This window comes from Planococcus citri, chromosome 5 (assembly GCF_950023065.1).
Source record: "Planococcus citri chromosome 5, ihPlaCitr1.1, whole genome shotgun sequence".
NCBI classification, from domain to species: Eukaryota; Metazoa; Arthropoda; class Insecta; order Hemiptera; family Pseudococcidae; genus Planococcus; species Planococcus citri.
The window spans coordinates 37,774,455-37,798,500 of record NC_088681.1 but is presented as its reverse complement, the minus strand read 5'-3'; the positions used below and the strand labels follow the sequence as shown (position 1 = coordinate 37,798,500).

Sequence of the window (24,046 nt, the reverse complement as noted above, 5' to 3'; positions counted from 1 at the left end):
TATTATTATTTCCTTTCAATGGTAATGTTATAACTTACAATTAATTATCGCGTACCTACTTACCATTAATGTGAACCGATGATAACATCGACTCATTGTCAGTTCTTGGTCAGTGATGCTATATGATAAATTTTAGCGCCGGTTTCGATTCAATTTCAACATGGGAAATGGCCCGATCATTGGTACATTTTGATTATTAATTTTATTCATCTGCGGTTCGCTTTCCAATAGCTTGAAAAACGCTGAAAAAGTTGAAAAACGTTTATAATTGAGAATTTTCGAAAAATGATACCTGCTAGGTAAATAAAACGTCAAAATGGAATTCAGCGTGGTGCAATGAATCTCAGCTGCGCCTTTCAATCGAATGTTGGATAAACATTTCAACTCTAGGTGTATATTATTATCCTGAATGTAATTACGGCGAACAAATTAGGCAACTTTATTAACTTCTCTTCTGTTAAGGTAGTATAGCCTTAGGTTACGCATGTATTTAGGAACTTTCGCAAGTCATAGATAGGATCGTGACTGAAATGTGTTTTGTTTTGCTTTTGATTTCGGGGGTTGTAGTCAGTCTTAAAATTTTAAAAGCAGTTTTTTGTTTTTGTTTTTTGAATTTTGATATATACATTTTTTTTATTTCATCAAGCTACAATTAGATAGGTAGGTACACATTTTTACCGAAATATTAAAACAGGCAGGTACCTAACGTATATCTCTGATTATTTTTCTCAAAGAATTCATTTTTGAACTCGATTCAATCTTAAAGCTACTCTATTTCAAAATACTTGAGCTCATCTTATTGCCAGAAGAGAATTTACGTTTCTGAAGATTAAACAGAATTTTTATATTCAAATTCAATCATAAATACTAAAATCTGCAAATTCAAGATTAATTTGTAAATTTTATTTATTCATTTTATACTTATAATCACTTTTGATTTGACTTGTATTTTGTCCTCAGTAAAACTTCTATGAAGTAACTTTTGTGATAGCAAAAGCCAAAACCCAAAATGAACTCAAAAACAAATTCATTGTTTTTTTGGTTTTAGGAAAACAAACAAATTGCATTCAAATTAGTAGACTGTTGATTGACAATTTCTACAACAGAAAAATTAAAATATATTGGGTTATGGTTTTTAAATCAGAATTCGCAATCGCAATTTAATTTGGTAAATTTTTGTTTTTCAGTACTACATGATTGTGTATTGTGTACCTATTAGTATTGTTTTGCTGTAAATAAAGATAAGTCGATAGGTAACAGTTGTTATTTTGTGTGACGTGTGACATATTTACTGACTTATTGAGTTGAAATTTTTCATGAAGAACATGCATGAAAAAATGAAAATAAAGCACTGATTTATGCAATTTCGAATTGCTTCAGAAACGTTTCATTCGGGAAGACCTTCTTCCGAAGCATTTTTATCCAAAAACAAGTCACGTTACATGTAGACTACTTATCTACTGAATAATAAATTACATAATAATAGTAATCCCTTATTTTCAATCTCCAAAATTGATAAATTAGATTTTGGAGCTTTCAGTGAATTTCTAAATTTTTGAGGATTCGAAAAAGAAGAAAAGAAAAAACGCGTGAAATAGTCATAAAAGTTTATTTATCCTGGAGAAGGGTCAAATATAGGGTTGAAAGGTTGAACTTGACCCCCCCCCCACAGGTTGACTTGGATAATTATTTTATTGTGTGATAAATCTACAATCGTCAGGTGTTTCAAATCACACAGTGACATTAGAAATTCTGAAATCAGGTTGTTGTTCAAATTAATGGATTACTTTTAGATTTACTAACAATGAAAAAATATGTGGAATTGAAGTGATAACGTTCGCTGCACGCTGCAGCAGACAAGCTTTCTTGCTTCTGTAGTCTCTACAAGCTATTTAAAGGTATGAAAAACATGAAAAATATCCCACTTTTCGACCCAGTGGAAGGGTCTAATAGGATTGAAAGGTCGGGCACTTCAGTAAAAACCCTCCCATTGTACACCTACGCTCAAAATTTGGATATTTCAAGTCAATTTCAAAAAATTTGTGCTTCAATGGATTTTTAGAGGTCAAAAGTAAAGCGCATTATCGAATTTCGGCCTTTTATTTTAACGAATTCGTAAACGAGCAATTTTTCACATTTTTCAAAAATAATTACTCGGAGATAATTTTGACTATTAAACCGACAAGGACATACTTGTTTGAAATTTCGTTTTGATTCTTCTTATGGCAATGTTTCCAGAATTAAAAAATCTATGGGTGGCTTTAGAATGGATTTAAACAACCACAAAATTTCAGATTTCCGTCTGAACAGGGTGAAATTTTGCTTTTTTTCGTAAAAAATAGATCCAAGTCAGATAAAATTCGCCAAAAATCGCAAAATGAAATTCACGGAGCTCGAACTCAATTTTTTCCAAAAAAAAGCTGCTTGGGAAATAAAAAAAAATGAAAAAGTAGTAATAAAAAAAAACGTGAGAAAAAAATTTTAATGCAGAAAAAAATCACAAATAAACTTGGTTGAAACTTCAATATTTTTAACAAGCAACAGGCTTTTTGAAAACTATTGGCAAAAAAGTATCCTTAAGTTGCAATTTTTTTCGAAAAAATTAGATCATTTTGCAACTTTTTGTTCAAACGTGAAACTGATTGTTCTAAGCAGAAAAGTGAGCATTTTTGCAATTTTCGACAAAAAGAGAGACTGAAAATTTCATCAAAATGCACTGTTAACAACTTCAGCAATGCGGGCCGAGCACGAAGCATGATGCGCCAATTTTTGTATGTACATAAATCAAGCGGGAGACCGCTTGAAATTTAACTTTTTTTCTTATAAAAACATTTTAATTTTTTCAATTAATTTTTGAAACATGTAAATTTTGAACTAATTTTGCCTAGAAATTATTTTTCTTCCTTAAATAATGTAAAATTACAAGTGGTCTCCCGCTTGAGTCCCGCTTGCCTTATCAGCATGCTCGGCCCGAATAGTGGTTTAAGTTTTAAAAAAATGAAAACTTTTGGTAATTTTTGGTGAAAAGCAGGATTTAGCCAAGGACAGGATTTTTTGGCAGCCCTGGCTTGAATAAGACGTTTGACTGACTTTTTGGGAAAAAGTGGGACTTTTTGAGAATTTCTTTTTTCAAAAGAGCTTACAATTAGATTTTAAGCAATTTTTGTCAAAAATGAGACATTTTGGCAATTTCTTGCGAAAAGAGACTTATTAGAAATTTTTGGTAAAGAAGTAAAAATTTCGGATAATTTTCGCAAAACTTTGAAAATTTTAGGAAAAAGCAGGTTTTTTAGGCAGTGTTACTTTTCCGAAGTTTTTGTCCTAGAAGTGAAACCCTTTTCATAAGTTTTTGGTTAACTACGAAAACTTTTGGGGAATTTTTAGCAAAACAGTAGGAAATTTTGAAAAAAAATTCATAATAAACAAGGCTTTTTGGCAGTTTTGGCCGAAGGCAAAACTTTTTCGCAATTTTTGGCTGAAAACAACAGCTAAACCTAGGTTTTGTCATATTCTGCAGAAAGCATAGTTTTTGCCAATTTTTAGCAAAAAACTAGAAAGTGAGCTTTATTGGAAATTTCTGGTACAAAATTGAAAATTGTTGCCGATTTTTGGCAATAAGCAAGACTTTGACAATTTTATTAGTAGCGAAAAGCATGTCTGTTTGGAAGCTATTGGCAAAAAAGAAAGACTTTTGAGCAATTTTGGTAAAATATAAAAGACGTTATGGAAGTTTTTGCAAGAATGTGACAATTTTCACAATTTTTGGCATGAAACAACTTTTTTGGACAATCTTAACAATAGTTTCGACAATTTTAGCAAAATGTGCGACCTTGTAAAAATAAGTGTAGGTACTGCCCCAAAATCACTTGTTAATAGATATTGTTCATTTTTTTTTTTTTTTTAGACTCAGATTTGAAAAAATTATTAAATTTTTGAAAATCTTTTGAGCCGAAATGTACTTTTAGTAGATACGTAGATACCTTTGAAAAAGTTAGCAAAAGTAATCGAGTGCAAGGTCCGAGTTCAGCACTTTGAAGTTTAGCTTATGTTAGTAGTGCATTAATATTTCCAAACCTCATAACAGCTTCAGTTCAGCAGCCCATCGTATAGATCCCCTGATTTCCCCTATTTTCTCATCCAGTTCATTCAAACCCGCAGTAAGTAATCCACAATGACCATAGAAATAAACAAACACCGATATGTAAAGCGTTTACAACACATTCTTTATTAAAGAAGTTTATTACATAAAGAAACGGTGTACTACGGTCATACCAGTATCATGGAATTCATTTTTTAAAAATACAATCACTAGTATCAACGAAACAAAAAACAAATTAAGTAAAATCAAAAACAAACAAAAAAAAAGTTATAAATTCAAGCATTTCATCCGCGTTATTCGCGTAGGTAGGTATGAATACATCATCGTACGATGTACTCGATTTTCCATACGATTATGAAATCGTTAGGTATCAAACCAATTTGATTTCGAGAGGTAAGTAAACGCGAATTAAACTCTGATCATGGGGGTGCGCCATAAATGGTAAAAATCTACATAAATGTACTTAAAATTTATAGCAACTCAACAATCAATTTTCCAAGTTATTACGAATATCGCAAGGTAACATCCAATAATTATACGAGTACGTTAACAAATTCTCAAAAAAAAAAAAAAAAAAAAAAATACATTGTACGTTAGGACTAGAATATTATAATATAGTATGCGTACGTACGAGTTCATATTATCCGAATTATTCTTTTCGATTAAAAAAATAACTTTCATTTAGAAAACTTATATCACGAATTCGACGACATTTACACAAATACTACATTATTGGAACTTGATGTGATGGTATAATACATACATAACTTACGTGATGCATTTATTTATAGGTGGTAGTTGACCAATACCTATGTAGTATAATACCTTTACTCGTATATGTATAAATACCACTATAATAATAAAAATAAATAAACAAAACGAAAACCTCAAAAAAAAAGTAAATAAATCAAAAGAAAAAACACAAGTAAAAAATGCATTTTAAACGAACTCGTAAAATTTGCCATTAAAAGGTAGAAGATAAATAAAATCATAAATGCAAAAAACAAATTTTCTTTATAATTAATCTTAACGAATAATTTGATCTTAAAAATGTTCTTGTTTTATAAGAACTATAATCGGCAAGATTTATAATATTGTTCGGTTTAATACTGTCTACGCTTTGAACAAGATTTTTGTGCGATTCAAATATTCTTTTGCTCTAAAAAATACGCGAATCTTTCGATATACCACAGAAGAAGTAAATGAAGAGATAGGTAACAGAACCTGGTAACAGGAGGAGGATTTGATACAACAATATGTCAGGCGAGAATGAGGTAAGTAAAAAAAAATCAAACCAATGAACAAAATTCGAGTACGTTTAAAAGTATTCTGGTTATTTGTGCGAAACGAAAATATCGATAATTTTTTTGTCGACTGCGAGGTTCAAAATTGTATTTGTAAAAATAGGAAATAAATAACCGATTTTTATATATGTTTCGTAAATAATATACGTCTAGGATCTTGTACGATATCACATCTGGTTCGGATACATAGGTAGGAAAATGAGGTGCTATGTTTTTATTAATAAAACTGTTCGTTGCGGTACGTAAGTTCGTTTATAGGGATTTCGAGTTTTTTTCTTATTTCGTCATGCGAGTTTATGTAGGAAACAGATTTTTCGAGAAAAAAAATAATAATAAATGAAAACAAAATAGGTAATTAGTACTTGCGACATAATCGCCACTGATATCGAAGTATAAAAGAAGTCTATCGAAAACAAACGAATAAATCAAGAAAAAAAAACAAAAAAAAAACTGAACTTTAGGTAATTCCATCGCAGAAAATATTACCTTTTTTCAAACACAGAATCCTAATTGCAAAAAAAAATACACTCATCACTCGCAAAATCAAATATTTCTAGAACTAGAAATATATACTTCTCAGTTCTCACACTGCTCTATTCTTATAATTTATACTTCGACTATCGTCAAATCTTACTTAGCATACGTTTAAAACATTCAAACTCATTCTATTAATTACGAATAAATACTGTATTATTCTAGCTACGAAAGTTACATCATGTTTCACGTTTTATTTTGCATTTTTGCAAACGAGATCGTTATTAATCGACTCCAGTTTCGTTTCTCTATTCTCTAATAGGGTATTTGAAAAGAGGAATACTCAAATAGGTCTCTCTACGAAATGTACACAAGTATATTTTTATACAAGGTGATTCAGAAACATTCTAAAAACCTTCAAAACGATAAATAGACAACTAATCACACACAAGGCATAAATTCGACTTATCTGATGGATCAATGTGGTAAGGTTTCCAGCCATTCAATCCACTGAGTAAGTAAAACTCCATAACATGGGATGCAAATCACTCCAAAATTGTACTCAAAACTCTCTCAACTTCCTTTAATCTCTTTTTAAACCACTTCAGTGAAATGATCTCTTCTTCGTCACAATCAAATAATGCTTTCTCGCGAGTTCTCACTCCAACCAACTCACAATAACCCCAAAATCACTCAACATTCATGTTGCAGGAACGATTTAAAGAGCAAAGCAGATGTTTTCGGAATCACCTTGTAAAAATAATCGATCCCTCATCATTCAATTCGCTTCCATACCGAGAAGCAGGCTCTCCTCAAGCACTCCTTATCGACTTATTCACCAATTTCGGCGCCACCAACACCACGTCAATTACAAATAACACAAACAACGAAATTACATACAACAAAACTAAAAACTCAACGATACAAAGAGAAATTAAACATTAAAACACATCTGAGTATTAAATATGAACGAACGAAAAAAAAATCATAATAAAACACAAACAAAAACTCAACCAATTAACATATAAAAGCGATTATGGTATGGTACTTGACCTCAAAAAGTCCGTTAATAGAAGAAAAAAAAAGATGAATAAAACACACAGATTATTAGCCAATTTCGCGAATTCGTCCATTCACGAGGAATGATGTAAAAAAACAAAAACAAAAACAAAAACAAAAATAAAAAACGAAATTTGTAACGGGATGACGCTTAGGTAGGGAAATAAAATCACAACATTTGTTCACTCGTATCGACCGGACATTGCTTAAAACATCGACTTAATAAATTACGATAAAAGCGACGCGACGCGAAACAAGACGAAAAATTACCTACATATTTTAAAATTGGTCTAACATGAAAATTTTTTCAATTTGTACTAACGATGGTGCATTTTATGTAATTAATAATAATTTTTTCATGGTAAATTAATAAGACATTTAACGATACCTTCTCGTATCTTCGGTACAATTTTTGTGTGCGCTTCAGTCGTAAACCAAAAACGAAAGGAGAAAAAAAACAAACGAAGAAGATAAAAATTACATACATATTTACATAATAATAAATTTATCCGCGCCTCCGGCCCAAACACACCTTGTCCAATAAATTCTCTCTTTCATTTCAGCTTCGCACATTCAGGCACACCTACGATACACAATAAAATACACCTTAAATAACGCAAATATGCGATATGATGGACGGAACGAACGGAACGTCCTGGATATTGAAAAAAAGAGCACGCGACTATCCTTTTTTTATCTAGACTCGTCTTCGGTTTCGGTTTTTTTTTTTGGACAAATCATTCTATAGGTTCTCTCGTTTTAATAAATGCGAAATTCATCTTTCGATTGGCCTAATAATCTTAATACTAGAAAAAAGAAATCTGTTAAAATTACACATTGGAATATATAAAAACTAAAAGACTAGGTAAGTTAAACATTACAAATAGAATAATAAAAACGAAAACACATGACTAAAAAAAACGAAACAAAAAGCGAAAAAAGAAAACAATAATATTATAATAAGATAAAAAGCCAAACTAACGAATGATGTGTATCATTCGCCGTTCGAGAGATTTTTTTAAATGCATTTAATACGTTTCATTTGATAAATTGGCGTTAAAAATAAATAATAGAAAAATAAAGAAAGAAAAAAGGAGAGAGAGAGAGAGAGAGAGAGAGAATACAATGAAAGCATAGAAAGCGAACAAAATAATACTGTCGATTTTTACTTTGAAAAGTTCGAAACGCGAGAAAAACAAAATACCAACAAAAAAAAATAAGTAAATTCGTCAAACGAATCTCGATTACTAAAACTTAAGCTAATATTTTCGTCGATTAACTAAACCTTAATTTATAACGAAATGTAACGTCCTAATTAAAAATTCATACAACGTGATGTTTGACCGTTTAGTGCCCGCGAGAAATCGAACGAGGTGAAATTTCAAAATTTTAATCACGTTGACGAAGTTCCCTGTAAATCGTACGGTACGATTTCACACAGGAAATGTTCTCAAATTCCATTTATCGGATCTTTTCAGGGCACAAAAGGTCGTACGGTCTTTCGAAAAAAAAAGAAATGCAGCGGACATGGAAAAGATTTAAGGGATACTGGGACACAAGAAAAATTAACATTTAAACGCGAATACGGCCGTCGACTTATAAAATGGGGTTTTTTTCTTTAAAATTCGTTCATTGACGCGTCCAAACTATATAAAATTTAATATTATACGAAATTAATAGTACACAAGCAAGGCACTGGAACTAAAATGAATTATGTTAAAAATATTATCTCCATACGCTCGTATCGAAAAATCATACTTTTTCACCGGAGTACCGCGCTTATTTATACAACGCGGATACTCGATCTGCCAATTTTATTCATTTCTTCGCGAATTAATTAATCCTACGCTATTGAGATACCTTTGTTAGTAGTTTATGTCATTTTTTCCTCAACTAAAAAAATTATACTATTTAAACCGAAGCTACGAAGCTAATTACTACGTACGAATGGGCAAAAATGAAATTAGATTTACGGAGGGGATGTTTTGTGCTTAAGTTACTTTCAAATGCAACGAATCATACAGCGTGGCTGTACTGGTTTCTTTTTTTTTCTGCTTCTTCTAACTTCTAAGCGTCAAGACGTGGATTACGCTGCGAAATTACTGAATTTTGAAGGATTGTAGTCCATATTTGTGAACGAGAAGCCGCGGAATTCTTCTTGATTAATGGATTTAACGATGTCGGCTGAAATTGGTGTCAAACCGGGTTCCTCTTTGGTGAATTCCGTGTCGAAATTCAAGGCGTCTTTTTTGTTTTTCTGAAAACGAAAACAATAAGAATAAATCAAATGTGAAACAAAGTAATTTTTAAAATGCGATTTAAGTATGTACTCTGATTACACCACACCATAATTTTTCATTTTTACCCTGGGACAATCCTCAAAAATCAAATTTCCGAAATGTAAGATTTTTTTGCAATTTCAACACCTACCTAACAAAACAAAACTTTTCGACAATTTTGACAAAAAATGAGCCTTTCTTGTAATTATGATAAAGAAGTGAGATTTTTTTGCAATTTTGACAAACAGAAGACTTTTAGGTAAATTATGATAAGAAAAAAAAATGTTCTTTGGGAAAATTTGGCAAAAAATTCAAGGGTATTTTTTACAGTTCTTTCAAAAAAGTATAAATCTTTGTAATGTTTTTTAATTTTAAAAAAAACTTTTTTTTTGCAATTTTGACCAAAGCAGTTTTTTACAGCAAAAAAAACAAGACTTTCTGGAAATTTTGACCAAAAAATATTTTTTGCAGGGTTAGCAAAAAAAATCCTTGTTTGCAATTTTGATAAATCGGGACCAGTCATTTTGATAATAATTCTGATGATAAGTTGAATTTTTCCTGCAAATTTTAGCAAAAAAACAAGATTTTCTATAAAAATTTAGCCCTTCCTCCCCTCCTTCCAACATTTGGAAAAAATGTGTTCAAGTATCTTGGCCGAAAATATTTATGATTTCAACCTCCTCCGACTGATTATTTGATGCTTCAAAATAATAATTTTTGAATGTTCTATTTTCGTACTTTACTTCTGAATATTGTAAAGTCATATTTATTTTGTTAATCTCGATTTATAATTTTTTTGTTTATATTTCATTCATATTTTTGAGAATTTTGCTAACCATATCATATTTTCCGAAATTTGGAACTCCTTTCCCCTCCTAAAAACATTTTTCGTTTTTCACGTACCAAAAAAAAATTAATAATCCCATATCCATATCCTGAAAATATATGCAATAAAACAATACAAAAATTATATGCAAGGACTAACGATTTTAGGTTTGAACGGTGGTTTGATTTTTCGGCCTTCCAACGCATCCCAGTCGATATCGCGGAAGAAGACATGAGTCCTTATAGCATTTTCCATTCCGTGCGACGCTACAGAACCCAACCTTTTGCTAGGATTTTTGGTCATAAACTGCAAACATAAAATTCAAAAAAAAGCGTAACATTGATAAATATAATTTATTCAAAAATTAGATTTAGAATTCGTGTAGGATGTACGTGGTAATTATTAGTACTTACGCCTTTCAATATAGACACGGCTTCTTTACTCAACCAGACTGGATAGAGTACATCATCGTGTAAAATGGACTCGAACAGATCATCTTCGTTATCAGCTTCGAAGGGTGGCTGGCCAGCCATCATTTCATACATCAGCACACCCAATGCCCACCAATCGACACTGGCTCCGTAATCCAATTCTTGTAATATCTTTAAAAATCGAAACATCGCGTATTTTTAATAATTCTTCTTCGGGTATAGTTGAAGAAAATTAAAATCCATTGAAATATTCGTACCTCAGGAGCGATGTAATCTGGAGTACCGCAAAATGTGCTGGTAGTTACGCCATCGATGATACCTTCCTTGCACATACCGAAGTCAGCCAATTTACAATGTCCTTCGTTATCCAATAAAATATTATCCAGCTTCAAATCCCTATAAATAGTCATAAAAAAAATTACACCTTGAAACAGAGCCAAAAAGAACTCCTTAATGGTGTTTTAATTACCGGTAAATGACACCGTGTCTATGAAGAAATTGCAACGCTAACGTAACCTCGGCCGCGTAAAATCTGGCCCTGGGTTCATCAAATTTTCGAGCTCTTTGAATTTGAAACATTAGATCGCCTCCGTTAACATATTCCATAACAAAAAACAAACGTTCCTGTAAAAATGCAACATGACGATTTCATTTCACACACGAATACCAAATTTCATTGTGAAGACGTCGAAGGGACTGAGAATAAAAAACCGACCTTAGTTTGGAAGGCGGAATGCAAGGCAGTGAGGAAAGGATGCTTGGCGGCCAAAGCTAATATTCTTTTCTCAGTCATGGTACAATCGACATCATCGTCTTGAATAATGATATCTTTTTTCAAAACCTAATTACAGACAAAATCGAATTTAAACGATAATATTTCTAAGGTACAAATAGATAGAGCTGATAATACGTAGAAAGAGAAATACTTTTATGGCATAAACTTCATCAGTTCCCTTCTTCTCGGCTAACATCACTTTACCGAAGCTTCCTTTGCCGAGTACTTTAATAAAATGGAAATCATCAACTCCTAGTTTTCGGTCACCGCCATTGGATCCGCTACGATTCACTGATGAACACGACGGAAATTTTAAATTAATGTCTACGTTCGAGTTATAAAAATATCGCTGTTGAACGGAAATACCTCTTTCTGAGCTGTCAGTCTGCTTATCATCATCGGTCATCCGTCTTTGATCGAATAATAGAGTATTTTCATCGGATGCTACAGGAGATGTGCTGCTTTGTAAATTTGATGGTGGACCGCCGACGCTGCTTGATCCCTATTCCGCGAAAAAAAAAGATATAATAATAGGTACAAAATATATTAAAACATATTAATAAGATTTTATATTATGCCAGGTTTTCAATCTTAATTTCGAGGTGTTAAATCGTATTTTACCTCTCAATTTTCTACACGTCCCTTCATCACGATAATTGTAATTTTCGATTATATTTTATAAAATGTAATCCTGAAATTTTCATCACATTAATTGAAGAATTGTTTTCAATTCCAATCATGTGTTACGTACAAACAATGAATTAAATCAAAGTATTTCAAATCTTCATTATTTTTGTAAGCTGATAAGATTTTTTAAACCTGAAGTAATACCTTAGGAATTATTTTTGGCAAGTTGATAAAATCTGAAACTTCATTTCAAAAGATGGTAAGTATTTCAATAATTTCAAAGACATCTCTACGTCTTTAAAATCAAAGTACAAAAACTGAAAGTATTTTTCTACATCAAGACTCTTCAACATTTTCGAGGTGAGTCACTCCTCATTTATTTACCTTAGTTCCAGGACTAGGTGAAATTCCAATTTCATCCAAAAGTTCAGCCAAATGTCTGGTGTTTATTCCGCAATTATTCGCTACGTTTTTCTGACATCGTTTATGGACATTCATATTACAAACTGTTCGAATAAAATACACATTAACCATTATTCTGAGCAGATTACTAATTAACAAAGCGAAAATTGATCGCTTTACCTTCGCATTGTAATCCTTGCCGGATCAGGCCATACAACAAAGACCCGCAATGATCGCAGAATGTGAACCGTTTATAACTATGGACGACAAATCGATGCGGTACGTTGACACTAAACCGCTGAGATTTATTATCAACCACTTGCTATAATTGAAAATAAAATATTATTATCTCGTGTGAATTTATTCGGACGAACCAAGTTAAAAATAACCAAACTCCGTACCTCATCTTTCATTCCAGGACATTTAGTCAAAACAGATCTATGGCATCTTTTATGTACCACACACGTACATACTGAAATTGAAAAACAAAACAAGTAAGCAATTAGTTTCCAATTAAACACATATCGAGCGTCACAATAGCTAAAATAGATTACCTTGACACTGATAACCCTGTTTTCCTATACCCCTGTAATGGCATAAAAATCAACATTAGTACGATTGTTTAATCCGTCAACTTTACGGTTGATTTTTGAAGATTTTTACCAGATGAATTCGCGACAATGCGAACAAAACGTAGGTTGTCTCAAGAATGTGGCCATAAATTTGTGTCCGTTGAATTGATGTACTCGTCTTCTCATAGCCCCTCGACGACGATTGAAGCCTTGACGTTCTTTGAATTCCAGGGGCTTCTGGTTTGATACTTGTTCTGCAATCAGTGAAATTTATAAATATACATTTTCAACGAATAAACCGAGAATAAATCCAAACGTACCTGATGAGTTCCATTTCAGTTCGATTTTTAAATGCAGTTTCCCTTGAGGTTCCAAATCAACCTGTAATTAATACGTATGAACTTCAATTAATAATACGTCAACACACTCAAATTACGAGTGAAAAAAGCAAAATTACATGCCAAAAGTGTTACATTGGTGTTACCTTACTGATACATATGTTCAATACGCATCGTACTAAATTTCAACGTACCCAAAAATCTGGCGTTTCCTTTTCTTTTTGAAGCAGATCGTCGAAAGTTATGGTACAATTAGCAACGAAATCGTCGGGTGGTATAGCAGCATCATGAAATACCGTCAGTTCCAGGTAACTAGCATTATGTACTTCCTGCACAAATGATTCATTCCACACAGGATCGAAGGTTTTCTGCTTGGTGGTTGATCGATGTAAGTGTTGTTCGTCCACGTCGATCGTGACATATGGATCAATAGGTTGATCGTCTAGTTTGCCAAAAGTTACATTGTGCCTTTTCTGGTAATCTGTGGGTCTTAGACCGCAAGCTTCACATATTTTAATCTTCAAAGTGCCAGTGAACATTGGTATTTTCACGATACGCCAATCGATCACATTAAACACCAAAGGTAACTAACGAGTGCGGATTCGACATTAAATGTACGCGAACTATACCACATTTTTAAAGTATAAAAAGGACTGAATTACAGATTTTGGGTTGATAAGATTACACTCAAGAGAGTGAAGACATTATGCTCTGAAAATCACTGAAAATCTTTTCAGAAACGCCAATAATAAATAGACTCGTTCGTGGTAAGATATTCGATTGTACGATTGGGTTTCACGAAGATGGCCGAGGATCAACGGTCATACGCGACTGCCAAAAGTTCATTTGTTCATATTTTTGAAATTTATTAATTTAATTTAATTTGAAATAAATTCATAATATTTCGAAAGAAAAAAATTCAAGCTTTAAAATAAAATTAATATGAATATTATAATAATTCATTGGATATTTATAGATGAAAATGTTTAACTGTTCAACTTCAACTGAAATTTGCCCATTTTCATGCGGGACGAGACTCGCAAAAAAGCTCGTCAGTCGTATTGCAAAAATTAAGCGAAGATGAGCTACAGGGGCTTCGTCTTTGAAGATAAGACGCTTTCACGATTACTTTAAGCTATTCGTGATTAAAATTTATTGAAAACTGTTGATTAATTATTTGGGAGCAGGAGCAATTTTGATTAAAATTTTAAAATAAATCAAGCTCTCGTACCTAGCTCATTTCCAGTTCATCTTTGAGATGTGAGCTTTTTAGAAAGATAGGTGACTTAAATTTAATTTTTTAATACGCCCATTGTATTCTATGTGAGAAGTGACTGATTGGTAAAAAAGCTCTCATTTCAAAACTGCAGCGATAATGAGCTACGAGGGTTTCATTTCTGAATAATATAAGCTTTTACGATCATTTTAAGCGGAAAGCAAATCGTACAACTGAATATCTCGCCACTAACAAGTCTCGCAGCACTGCTGCAGTCGATTGTTTTCAGGGTTGTCTAAACTAGTCTAAACATCTATCAAAAATGAGCTTTCGCTGATAAACTTTCAAAGCTTTTAACTCGTGTTATTCGCGAAGTAATCAAACATAGAAATTTTAAAAAATCCAAAGTTACCGCTGCCGATTATTCGTTCGAAATTCCAAATAATCGATTTAAAATGCAAATAGCGTCAGGCGTCAGCATTTAAAGCTCGAGCTTTCGAACAACTTGAACATTGATTACTGCAGTGTAGCCAAATAAATAGACCTTTTTTTTTTACAATTTTCGTTGAAATCTACTTAGCTTTCATTTCCTCATAATTTGCTGACTTCAGCAGATGATCTCATCAAAACTATTCTGGAAAAGGGAGGGGAATGTTGATCCTACAGCTTGCGCTCCTGAAAATATCATCAATGATCATTGTAACAGATCGTAAATCATACGTATATTTATATTAAGATATCATTGCCGAAATAACATTGTGATAACAGTAATAAAAGTAATAAAAAATAAAAACAAGAGTTTCGTAATTAAATTGTTAACATAAAAAGTGGAATTTAAAAATTCAACTCATCAAGTTACCCATTCTCATTTTTTTTTTTTGAAATATGAAACAACAGTCAGATGATTAATTTATGTTTCTGAAGCACGCCTAATTGGGGATTTTAATGCATTTAAAATGGGTATGTACTGTGTACTCTTGTAACTGAGCAATAATTTAAAAAAAATTACCAACACGAAATTTTGGTTTGAAAAAATCACTTCCGGAAAAAGAATTCTCATAAAAGGTGGGTTGTTTAGAAGCACTTCGAAGATACACGAAACTAAAACAAATAAAAAATAAATACAATACTCGTTATATAAAAAGACAGTAAAGTTGCGTTAAAAAACAAAACGATGGGATTCGACCATGATGAAAGTTCATTAATTACGTGTTATCCAATTAAATATACAAATTTCACACGTACGATGAGCATTAGAAAAATGTTACAAACGAATCAAATATTACAAAATACTGATCTGGAATTAATACGTTTAACGTTGTAAAAGGTTATTAAAATTGAATTACATTCAAATTTCAAAGTTGCATAATCCGTAGAAACGAAACACGGATTTAAAAATTCGTAACGAACCTGTACGAATATAAAAAAAAATAAATAAATAAATAATAAAAATGTACCTAGTTTAAGAGAAATGATAAACGCTTTGAAAAAGAAAATGAAATATGCATCATGTGAATCATCTAACTGACTAGTAACGAAGGTTTTAAATACCTTCACGAATAAGTTGATGAATAAGTTACGAATATTAGCAGATCCTAATCGGTTACGAACCGAAATACAAATAAATAATATGGGTAGGATAAAATACACTGTCTACTTCAAAATAGACATACAGAAACACGCTCCAAATTTCATTTATACATAAATGCAGTCTTTTCTATGTTTTCTCACAAATGTTACTTCTGTTTGGTTTTTTTCGACGACTGTAACAAAAAAGAAAGAAAACTTAATGAATTATCTGTATCTATCGAAAAATATAAACACTAAAAAATTACCTTATTATTAATCTGATAACGAAGATTATCTATTTCTTCGGTTTGAGATGCTAATTTATCATTAACGTTTGCTAAATGCTCAGATAACATGCTCAATTGCCCTTCGTAATTTTGGCTAATGGTAGATAGTTTTTCTTGCAATTCGAGGGTTGATTTGTTAAATTTCAAATATTTATTCTCCATTAATTGCTTTTCCACAATACAATTTTCCAGCCTTCGTTGAAGAACACGACACTGAAAAAAACAAGCGATATTATTTTAAGACCAACAAGTGAATTTTATTTTTTCATCGAGTTATTCAAAATTACCTCAAACATGAACATTCGAGCTTTACTAGTTGCTTCTTGTTTCAGAACGATTAATTCGGTAATTTTTTCATTTAAATGGTTTTTAATTTCTTCTTCTCGGGCAAGAATTTCTTCGGGAATGTCATAAGGTAGTTTTATTTTACCAATCTGAAATAAACAGACACCATGTATTCAAGAGGTATTAAGAAAGTTTTTTTTTCTTCTAAATTTACTAAAGTCTATTTACTTCTTCAGAAATTATTTCTGATGAGTTGAGATCTAAATTCGTTGGTACTTTAATATCCTATAAAAAATTTGAAAAACGGGTCAATCAATCAAATAATAATTAATATTTTCTCAAGTGAGCATACGAAATATCTGCTTACCTCGTTACATTGTTTAATGAGGCTAATACTAAATTGGTTTTGTAAATCGATTTTTTCCTTTTCTAAATCGACAATAGATTTTTCTAAAGCATGAATTTCATCCTTTAACGCATTATTGAGCATAATGTATTCTTGCATTTTTCGTTTATTTTCGATGCCCTCTTTATAAGGAATTCTTTCAACCTTGTCCTGAAATTGAGAACAGAAATCATTATACTGTCTCAAGTTACAACGTCAAAAATGAACGCAATTACTTTTCTTAGAGATCTCAAATAATCCGTAGCACGTTTTTTAAATTCGTAAGTATCGGCAAGTTTTTGATTGCTCAACTGAACACGTTTTTGCTCCAGGCTATCAATTTCCATGATCAACTGCAAAAAGATCAACATTAAAATCGGCAATCTATGCTTTTAAAAACATAAAACGAGAGTTCGCATTACATTATTGATAGCGATGTCTAATTTTCCGAACTCTTCTTTAATTAAAGTTTGCTGAGAGTTGGGCATTTTCATAATTTTTTCGATAAGTTCTGAAACAAACCATTAGGTAACTCATTAGATGATGCAGCTAATGAAATGCAAAACCGATCGAAAAACAAATACCAACCTGTTTTCTTTTTTTGAAACGTTTGCAGGCAATTTTTAATTGATACGTCATTCGAGTAATCAACCAGGCCAGCTGATTTGGTTTTGTTTTTGTTCATATATGACGAATAAATAGACGAAGATAAATCTAAGAAACTTTTCATAAATTGATGAACCGAGTATTCCATGCTTTCAGAAATATTGCAATCCAACCTGTAATCAAATCTCGAATCAATATTACATTTTGAAACACTTAAAAATCTACAAGTGTGTAAAATTACCCTATGTTTTTTAATAATTGGTAACACGCGTTCAATTTTTCATTCAACAGCACGCCATCGTCTTCTTTTAACAGCGTTTTAATATAAATTTTCAATTCTTCAAACCCCTGAAGTAAACAATTAGAAAGTAAATAAATAAATAAAATTTGCATAAATACACAAACTACGTAATAAAAGATGTTAAAAATAACTCAATTAAGTATTATTTCGCTACTTTGAATTACCAGTTGTTTCAGTTCCAAGGTAACATTATGAATGATATTATAAAAAGTGAACAATAATGCGGCAAAATAATTCTGTAATGATTCGATTTGCATGTTTTCTTCGTACGAATTCGTAGAACATCTTACATTTAATTTATTTAAGGCAGCGTGTTCTGAAAAATAAAACGAACATATAAACGAGTAACTCAAGTAACAATGAACGCAAACTTCTTCAACTTACTCTCATCCAAGAATGGAATCCGTTTTGATATCACTTCCGATACAGCTTCTAATTTCGGACCTACGTCATTAACGTACGATTTATGAGCTTTTTTCAATGTAGATAATTCTATTTCGGTTTCTTTTAATTTATTCATTTTATTAACGAAATCCCGTTTGTATTCTTGCTGTTCTTTTTTCATCTGTTCCATACTTGACTGAAAAAAGTTATACAGGAATGAGAAATTCGTATAGAAAAAAACTATGTACATCAAAAATGTGCAAAGTACCTGGTGATCCGCGAGTAATTGTTTGAATTTCAAATTACTTTGTTCCAATTCGTGTTTTAAAGCGTATATTTCCGTTTTATAAATCGATATTTCTTCTTGGTGTTTTTCTTCTTTTTCGTTCAACTGCAACGTAAAGTGTTACAAACACATCTTGTTTCAAAACTACATATTTACAAAAATTTAATCATTTACTTGAGATAAAAGTTTAGCATTTTCGATCATCGTTTTTTTCAGTTCTTCGTCCATTACCGTACCATAAAACACGCCATTTGAAGTATCGGAGGCATTCTTAGATTTCTTTTTACCACTTTTCTGCAATCCGCGCGAATGTATTAAAAAATAGATACGTCACTGACCGTAAAAGTATAACGAAAAATTAAATTACTGATATATTTTCTATCTCTTCTTGAAGAACTGCGATTCTCCGTGTTAGCTGAGAATTTCTAAAATTTAACGATTCCATTTCTTGATCCGATTTCCGAACAATTTGTTCTTTATCTTTGAGTTTTTCGTTAAGCTCCACATTTTTAGATTGCTCTTCAAGAACTGCTTTTTTCAATACTGCGTTTTGTGCTCGAATCTTCAACAAAAAAACAATGAAAAGATCAGCTTTCTAGGCAAGTAAGTTATACACACGCCACGACCATTATAATGATGATGATGATGATGATAATGATGATGAAGATAATGATAATGAAGTAATGATACATAATATATATATTAATGAATACTGCATCACCTTTGAGTACTCGGCAGCCAGTCGTGAGAATTTAGCATTAGTATCGCTGCAGTTTTCTTTGATGACTGAATGTTCGGATGAATTATCGGACATGTTTTCACGAAAAAAAGAGCTCAGAAACACTTCAATAGATCATGAGCATAGAGTGGAAATATAATCAAAAGATATTCTGAGAAATTAACTATATTACATTCGCAGCAATATTTTTATTACGAACTACCACGAATTATAGAAAATGTAAGAAATTTCCATTTGAACAACAATTTGCTGCTTATAATAAGCGATAAGACTCATCTTGTTATCAGTTGTTCCATTGTGAAAGCTCAAGCACTTGTTAAGGATTTCCGGATTCCAACGAGTTTTCAATGAATTTTCCCATGCAAAACATTTACGCGATAAGACGGATAAATGGTTTTTCAACTGAGACTCCTGTATTAATTTTTTATTTTCCTAATAAAACAGTAAAAAGATGAATTTACGAGTCACATCTGGTCAATTTCAAAAGATTGATCAATGAACGTCGGTCATCGACCTAAAAATAATGCAACAACAGAACGGACAAATTTTTTACCTACTTGTTTGACCTACATACCTGATGAGAATGACGTCACAATGACTTGTAGTGGGTAGGGGGTGTGCAGGGAACCGCTACGTACTGCGCCTGAACGCTTCTCGCAGATGAGTTACGTATCCGATCAATATATATAAAAGAAGCTGGGCTACCAAAAGTTGCCCAGTGTTGGCTCTTGTGATCTGATGCTACTATTCCTAAATCCGTCCAGTGCTTCGAGCCGAGAACGGTAATGAGAATAATTGGTGTCGGTCTTATTGAGTAACCCTGAAGAGAATAATACATGTATGTTTATGTAATTGTACTGATATTAATTATAATAAACGTATTATTCTGTACATGGGTTTTAATTTGTCATAAAAGTATTATCCGTTGAACAAATCAGTGTATCCTCCTCGTGGTTATTAACGTCCGTATCCGGTCAATAACCGTACTAGAGGTACACGTATGTCGTAGGTCTACCTCCTACTTCATTGGCGCTCGACAAAGGCACGGATTTATTTTTTACAAATTGAAAAATTTAATGAGCAAATCGCCCACGATTAATAAAAAATTAATCCAACAACGTGACTTACGTGAGGCTTAAAAAATCAAAGTATATTTGATAAAGTATTATTTCTTTGCAATAAAAACGCAAAATATCCGATCAAGAATTTATTCTTGAAATTGAACAATTAAAAAATTAATCAAAAACGGATAAAAATAATACCCCGCGTCGTTTCTTAGTAGTGGAAGATTCAAGTCCTGCTAGAATCACTCCACCACAAATTCGTAGGCACCGTAGTAATCTGTTGATTGATAAATCGCTACCTATACCTGTAAAAACCAGAAAAAATAAAATCAAAATGGTTTCTCAACAGGAGTTTAGTGATTTTAAAACATTAATCGAAGACCAGATTAAGAAGCAATTCGAAGACAAAGCAACCGAGCTAGAGACTAATTACAAGACCAGTGATGCATGGAAACTTACCGTGGTAACTTACCCGAGAACTTACCGGTAAGTTACCGGTAAGTTACCATGACATAAATTACCATAAGTTACCGCGGTAATTTATAAATTTTCAACAGAAATGTTGAAAATTTATAAATTTGCATGTGCTCCTATAGCTGTCTAGATACAACAAGTTACAATTTTTCAATGTGTAATTGTGTAAATAAATAGGTAGGTACCAAGGTACCTATTACAAATCTTCAAAAGTTGTGTTTTTTTCTTTTTGAATGCTGTGTCTTTGTGGTTTGAACTTGAACTTAAGAGACAATTGATGTAGAGAAAATTTGATTTCTTTCTTTGCCGTACCTATAATTTTGTTCTTGAATTTGGCTATTTAGGTTTTCCTTGTGAGGAGTTCCTGAAAAACTGTGGTTTGAAATTCAAATTTCAGTATCTCACAATCTCACATCATGATTCATGACTGATTTTAGTTTACTTTTTAAATTGAAAAGTTTCCGCATCCACAGCTATCAAATTTTCCTAGGTTTTTTAAGATGAAAAAATTGCTAAACTAAAAAAGAACTCAAAGAAGTGAAGGAATTCCAGAAATTGAGCAAAATCAATAATCAAAAATCAAGCATTATTTTATTATTTTAACTTGTTTTTTTTTTTAAATTCATTTTTATTTTTTCATTTTTTTCATTTTTAAATGTGAAGGAATTTTCATTTTGAAAAAAATTTGAGAAATCATCAATAATTATTTTTTTTTTGAAAATTATTGTTGGGGTGCGTTGTGACTTGTGATTACTGATTAGGAATTTTTTGAAAATGAAAAATGAGTGGGAGGGGCAGAATGCAGAAATTTTTGTTCTGCCCTAGCCCAAATGAGCAGAATTGGGAAATCGGGAAATCTGCCCAAGTCCCTAGCCATTTCTGTCAGTTGTTGGGAGTTTTGGATGATTTTAAGGTAACCATCATCTCAATTCTGATCTTCTGAACCATTTTGGTGAAATTTTATAAGTTACTTAAATTACCGGTAACTTACCGGTAAGTTACCAGTAAGTTACCCAATTATAAATTACCGGTAACTTAGCATCACTGTACAAGACCAAATTAGATGAGAAGGTAAAAGAAATCGAAGCTACCTATCTAGCAAAACACAATGAAAAAGTGAAAGAGTTGGAATCTTCGGTTGATAAATCTGTCAACGAATTAATGGGAAAATGGTGTACTGAAACGAATAAAGACGTAGGCGAAGCAATAGTATCTTTTAAAAATTCTATCATCGACGAATTAAAAACTGAAAGTACTACTATGTGGCAAAACAATGAACAAGAAATGAAAAAGACCGTAGATATCTTGTTGAAAGGTGCTGAAGCGAGAGTGGCACAGGCAGGAGGAGAGAAATCTTCATCTGAATTGGTCTTTATTGAACTTTTCAGAAAAAGTGCTACGATGTTCACTCAGAAAATGATACACCATCCGGTCAGATTTGTTAAACAATTTCAAACAAAAGAGATTGAGCAAAACCTAAGCCCTGTAAATCGTCGCATGTTATTTATTTCTTGTGTAGAGTATAAAACACAAGCTTGGGAAACCAAAATTCAAGAAGGGGAAGAATTAGAAAAATTAATACCGCAATTTTTAAATCTATATTGGGACCAAACGGCGAAACAATCCGCCATTGAGTACTTTAGAACCGATAATGTCGAAAAAATAAAAACAATGGCCGACTATATCGAATATTTTTCTATGTGGTATGATACGTTAGCGGCTACCAAACTAACAGCCGAGCAAATCATTGATAAAATTCTCGAAAAAATCCCCCATGCAATCCAAAATAAAATGAACCTCGAAGAGTTGAATACTAAGGAAGACCTCGTGAAGAAACTTACTGTGGCAAAGAAATCAGTGACTGATGAATATCTAGCTATGTACGTTCATTCTACGAAATACGTACATACAAATTTCCATCAGAAAACGGATCCCCAAGTAACAGAAGAAGCCAGAGAAATTCAACAAGAGAAACCAAGAGTTTCAAATTACAAAGGTAAAAATTTTATACCCAATTTCCACGAGGTACGAGTTAGAAATTTTAACTATCGAGGAAGAGGAAATTATGGATCGTATGTACCGGATTCACAATGGAGAAAACCCCCTCCAAAATTCAATTCAACCGGTCAAGGTGCTAGAGGCGAGTTAAGCATTCAAAATATGCAAAATGGTACTCCCCAAAATCAAGCACCTCAAGCACCTAACTCCCAATCAATTCCCCAACCAACCCCAGAGCAACTTTTTTATCAAAATTCTAAGCCTGGGGGTTCAAAAAACGGAAATTGACGATGTATGTGGTCAAAAAGACTGCAACGAGAGGTGGGGGTAGGACGTATAAAATAAAAAATGAAATATACGACCGAATAGGAGAAGGCGCAGTGGCAAATCGAATTTCAAACAACCGAACAATTGAGCAGCATTGGCTGTATATTAAAAGAATGAAAAATTTCAACAAAAATGTAATTTTATCGATTGGGGAAGACGAAGTCAACGATCTCTTCGCTCCCTTCGCCTACATTGAAGAATATATGGTCGATACTATCGACCATATACGCGAAAATGGCGGTGAAAATATTTATGTCAACTTTCCTATACTGTTACCTTATGTAAAAGAGAGAAAAAATGCGAAAACGTTGAAAAGATATCTTGCCTTGCGCAGATTATTTCAAAAAATCACTCAAATTACAAAAACCCACCTCCTAACGTCTCAAGCTGATATTTTTCTTTGTAAAAATCATGCTAACGCGATCGAAAAAACTGAATTTGGAAATGTTAAAATTAATAGGCATTTATTTGAGAAAAATCATCGATCAAATAAACCACCTATGAAAAAATACATGTTAAAACCATGCCACGTAGCATTGGTTCGCGAAGTAGAACAAATTATCGAGGGTCGAGAGATCGAACAAATCGATTATGAAATTTTACTCGCGAAGTTAGACTCCCAAAATCGAAGAAAAAAGAATAAAAATAAAAAATTTAAAAATTCGAAAAAAGTAGTTCCAAAAAATGCTACGACCCTAAATTCCAAGACGCAAATTTTCGAAAATTCAAAATACAAGGACCAAGGAGGGGAATACATGGAAAGACAACAACAACAAAATGCAAAATCAAGCGAAAAACACATCGATAAAAATGCACAACACAACGTAACAACTCAAACAAGCGTATTAAATATACCTAAAATAATAATTACACCACCGAACGATCCAATTGAACAGCCAACAGCTTCAATTCCAGCGGCCAATCCAGGAGTGGCAAATT

General features: G+C 32.2%; 2 protein-coding genes across 2 annotated transcripts; both read right to left on the bottom strand.

Moving 5' to 3' along the window:
* Nucleotides 1-4,202: 4,202 nt before the first annotated feature.
* LOC135849006 (protein kinase C-like) lies at nt 4,203-13,941 on the bottom strand. The gene is made up of 14 exons (XM_065369132.1): nt 13,381-13,941; nt 13,169-13,229; nt 12,940-13,102; nt 12,831-12,862; nt 12,678-12,748; nt 12,457-12,598; nt 12,259-12,380; nt 11,399-11,749; nt 11,188-11,313; nt 10,942-11,096; nt 10,730-10,868; nt 10,455-10,643; nt 10,201-10,347; nt 4,203-9,193 (listed from the first exon to the last, which is right to left on the bottom strand). The coding sequence occupies exons 1-14, from the start codon at nt 13,723-13,725 to the stop codon at nt 9,023-9,025; spliced, it is 2,214 nt and encodes a 737-aa protein (XP_065225204.1). The 5' UTR covers nt 13,726-13,941; the 3' UTR covers nt 4,203-9,022.
* Nucleotides 13,942-15,109: 1,168 nt separating this feature from the next.
* Nucleotides 15,110-19,766, bottom strand: LOC135849007 (protein phosphatase 1 regulatory subunit 21-like). The gene is made up of 15 exons (XM_065369133.1): nt 19,227-19,766; nt 18,873-19,067; nt 18,680-18,799; nt 18,488-18,610; nt 18,220-18,415; nt 18,000-18,151; nt 17,776-17,882; nt 17,517-17,707; nt 17,351-17,439; nt 17,165-17,281; nt 16,911-17,099; nt 16,772-16,828; nt 16,546-16,692; nt 16,238-16,471; nt 15,110-16,165 (listed from the first exon to the last, which is right to left on the bottom strand). Exons 1-15 carry the CDS (start codon nt 19,317-19,319, stop codon nt 16,139-16,141), a joined length of 2,037 nt encoding a protein of 678 aa, XP_065225205.1. The 5' UTR covers nt 19,320-19,766; the 3' UTR covers nt 15,110-16,138.
* Between the last annotated feature and the right edge of the window lie 4,280 nt (nt 19,767-24,046).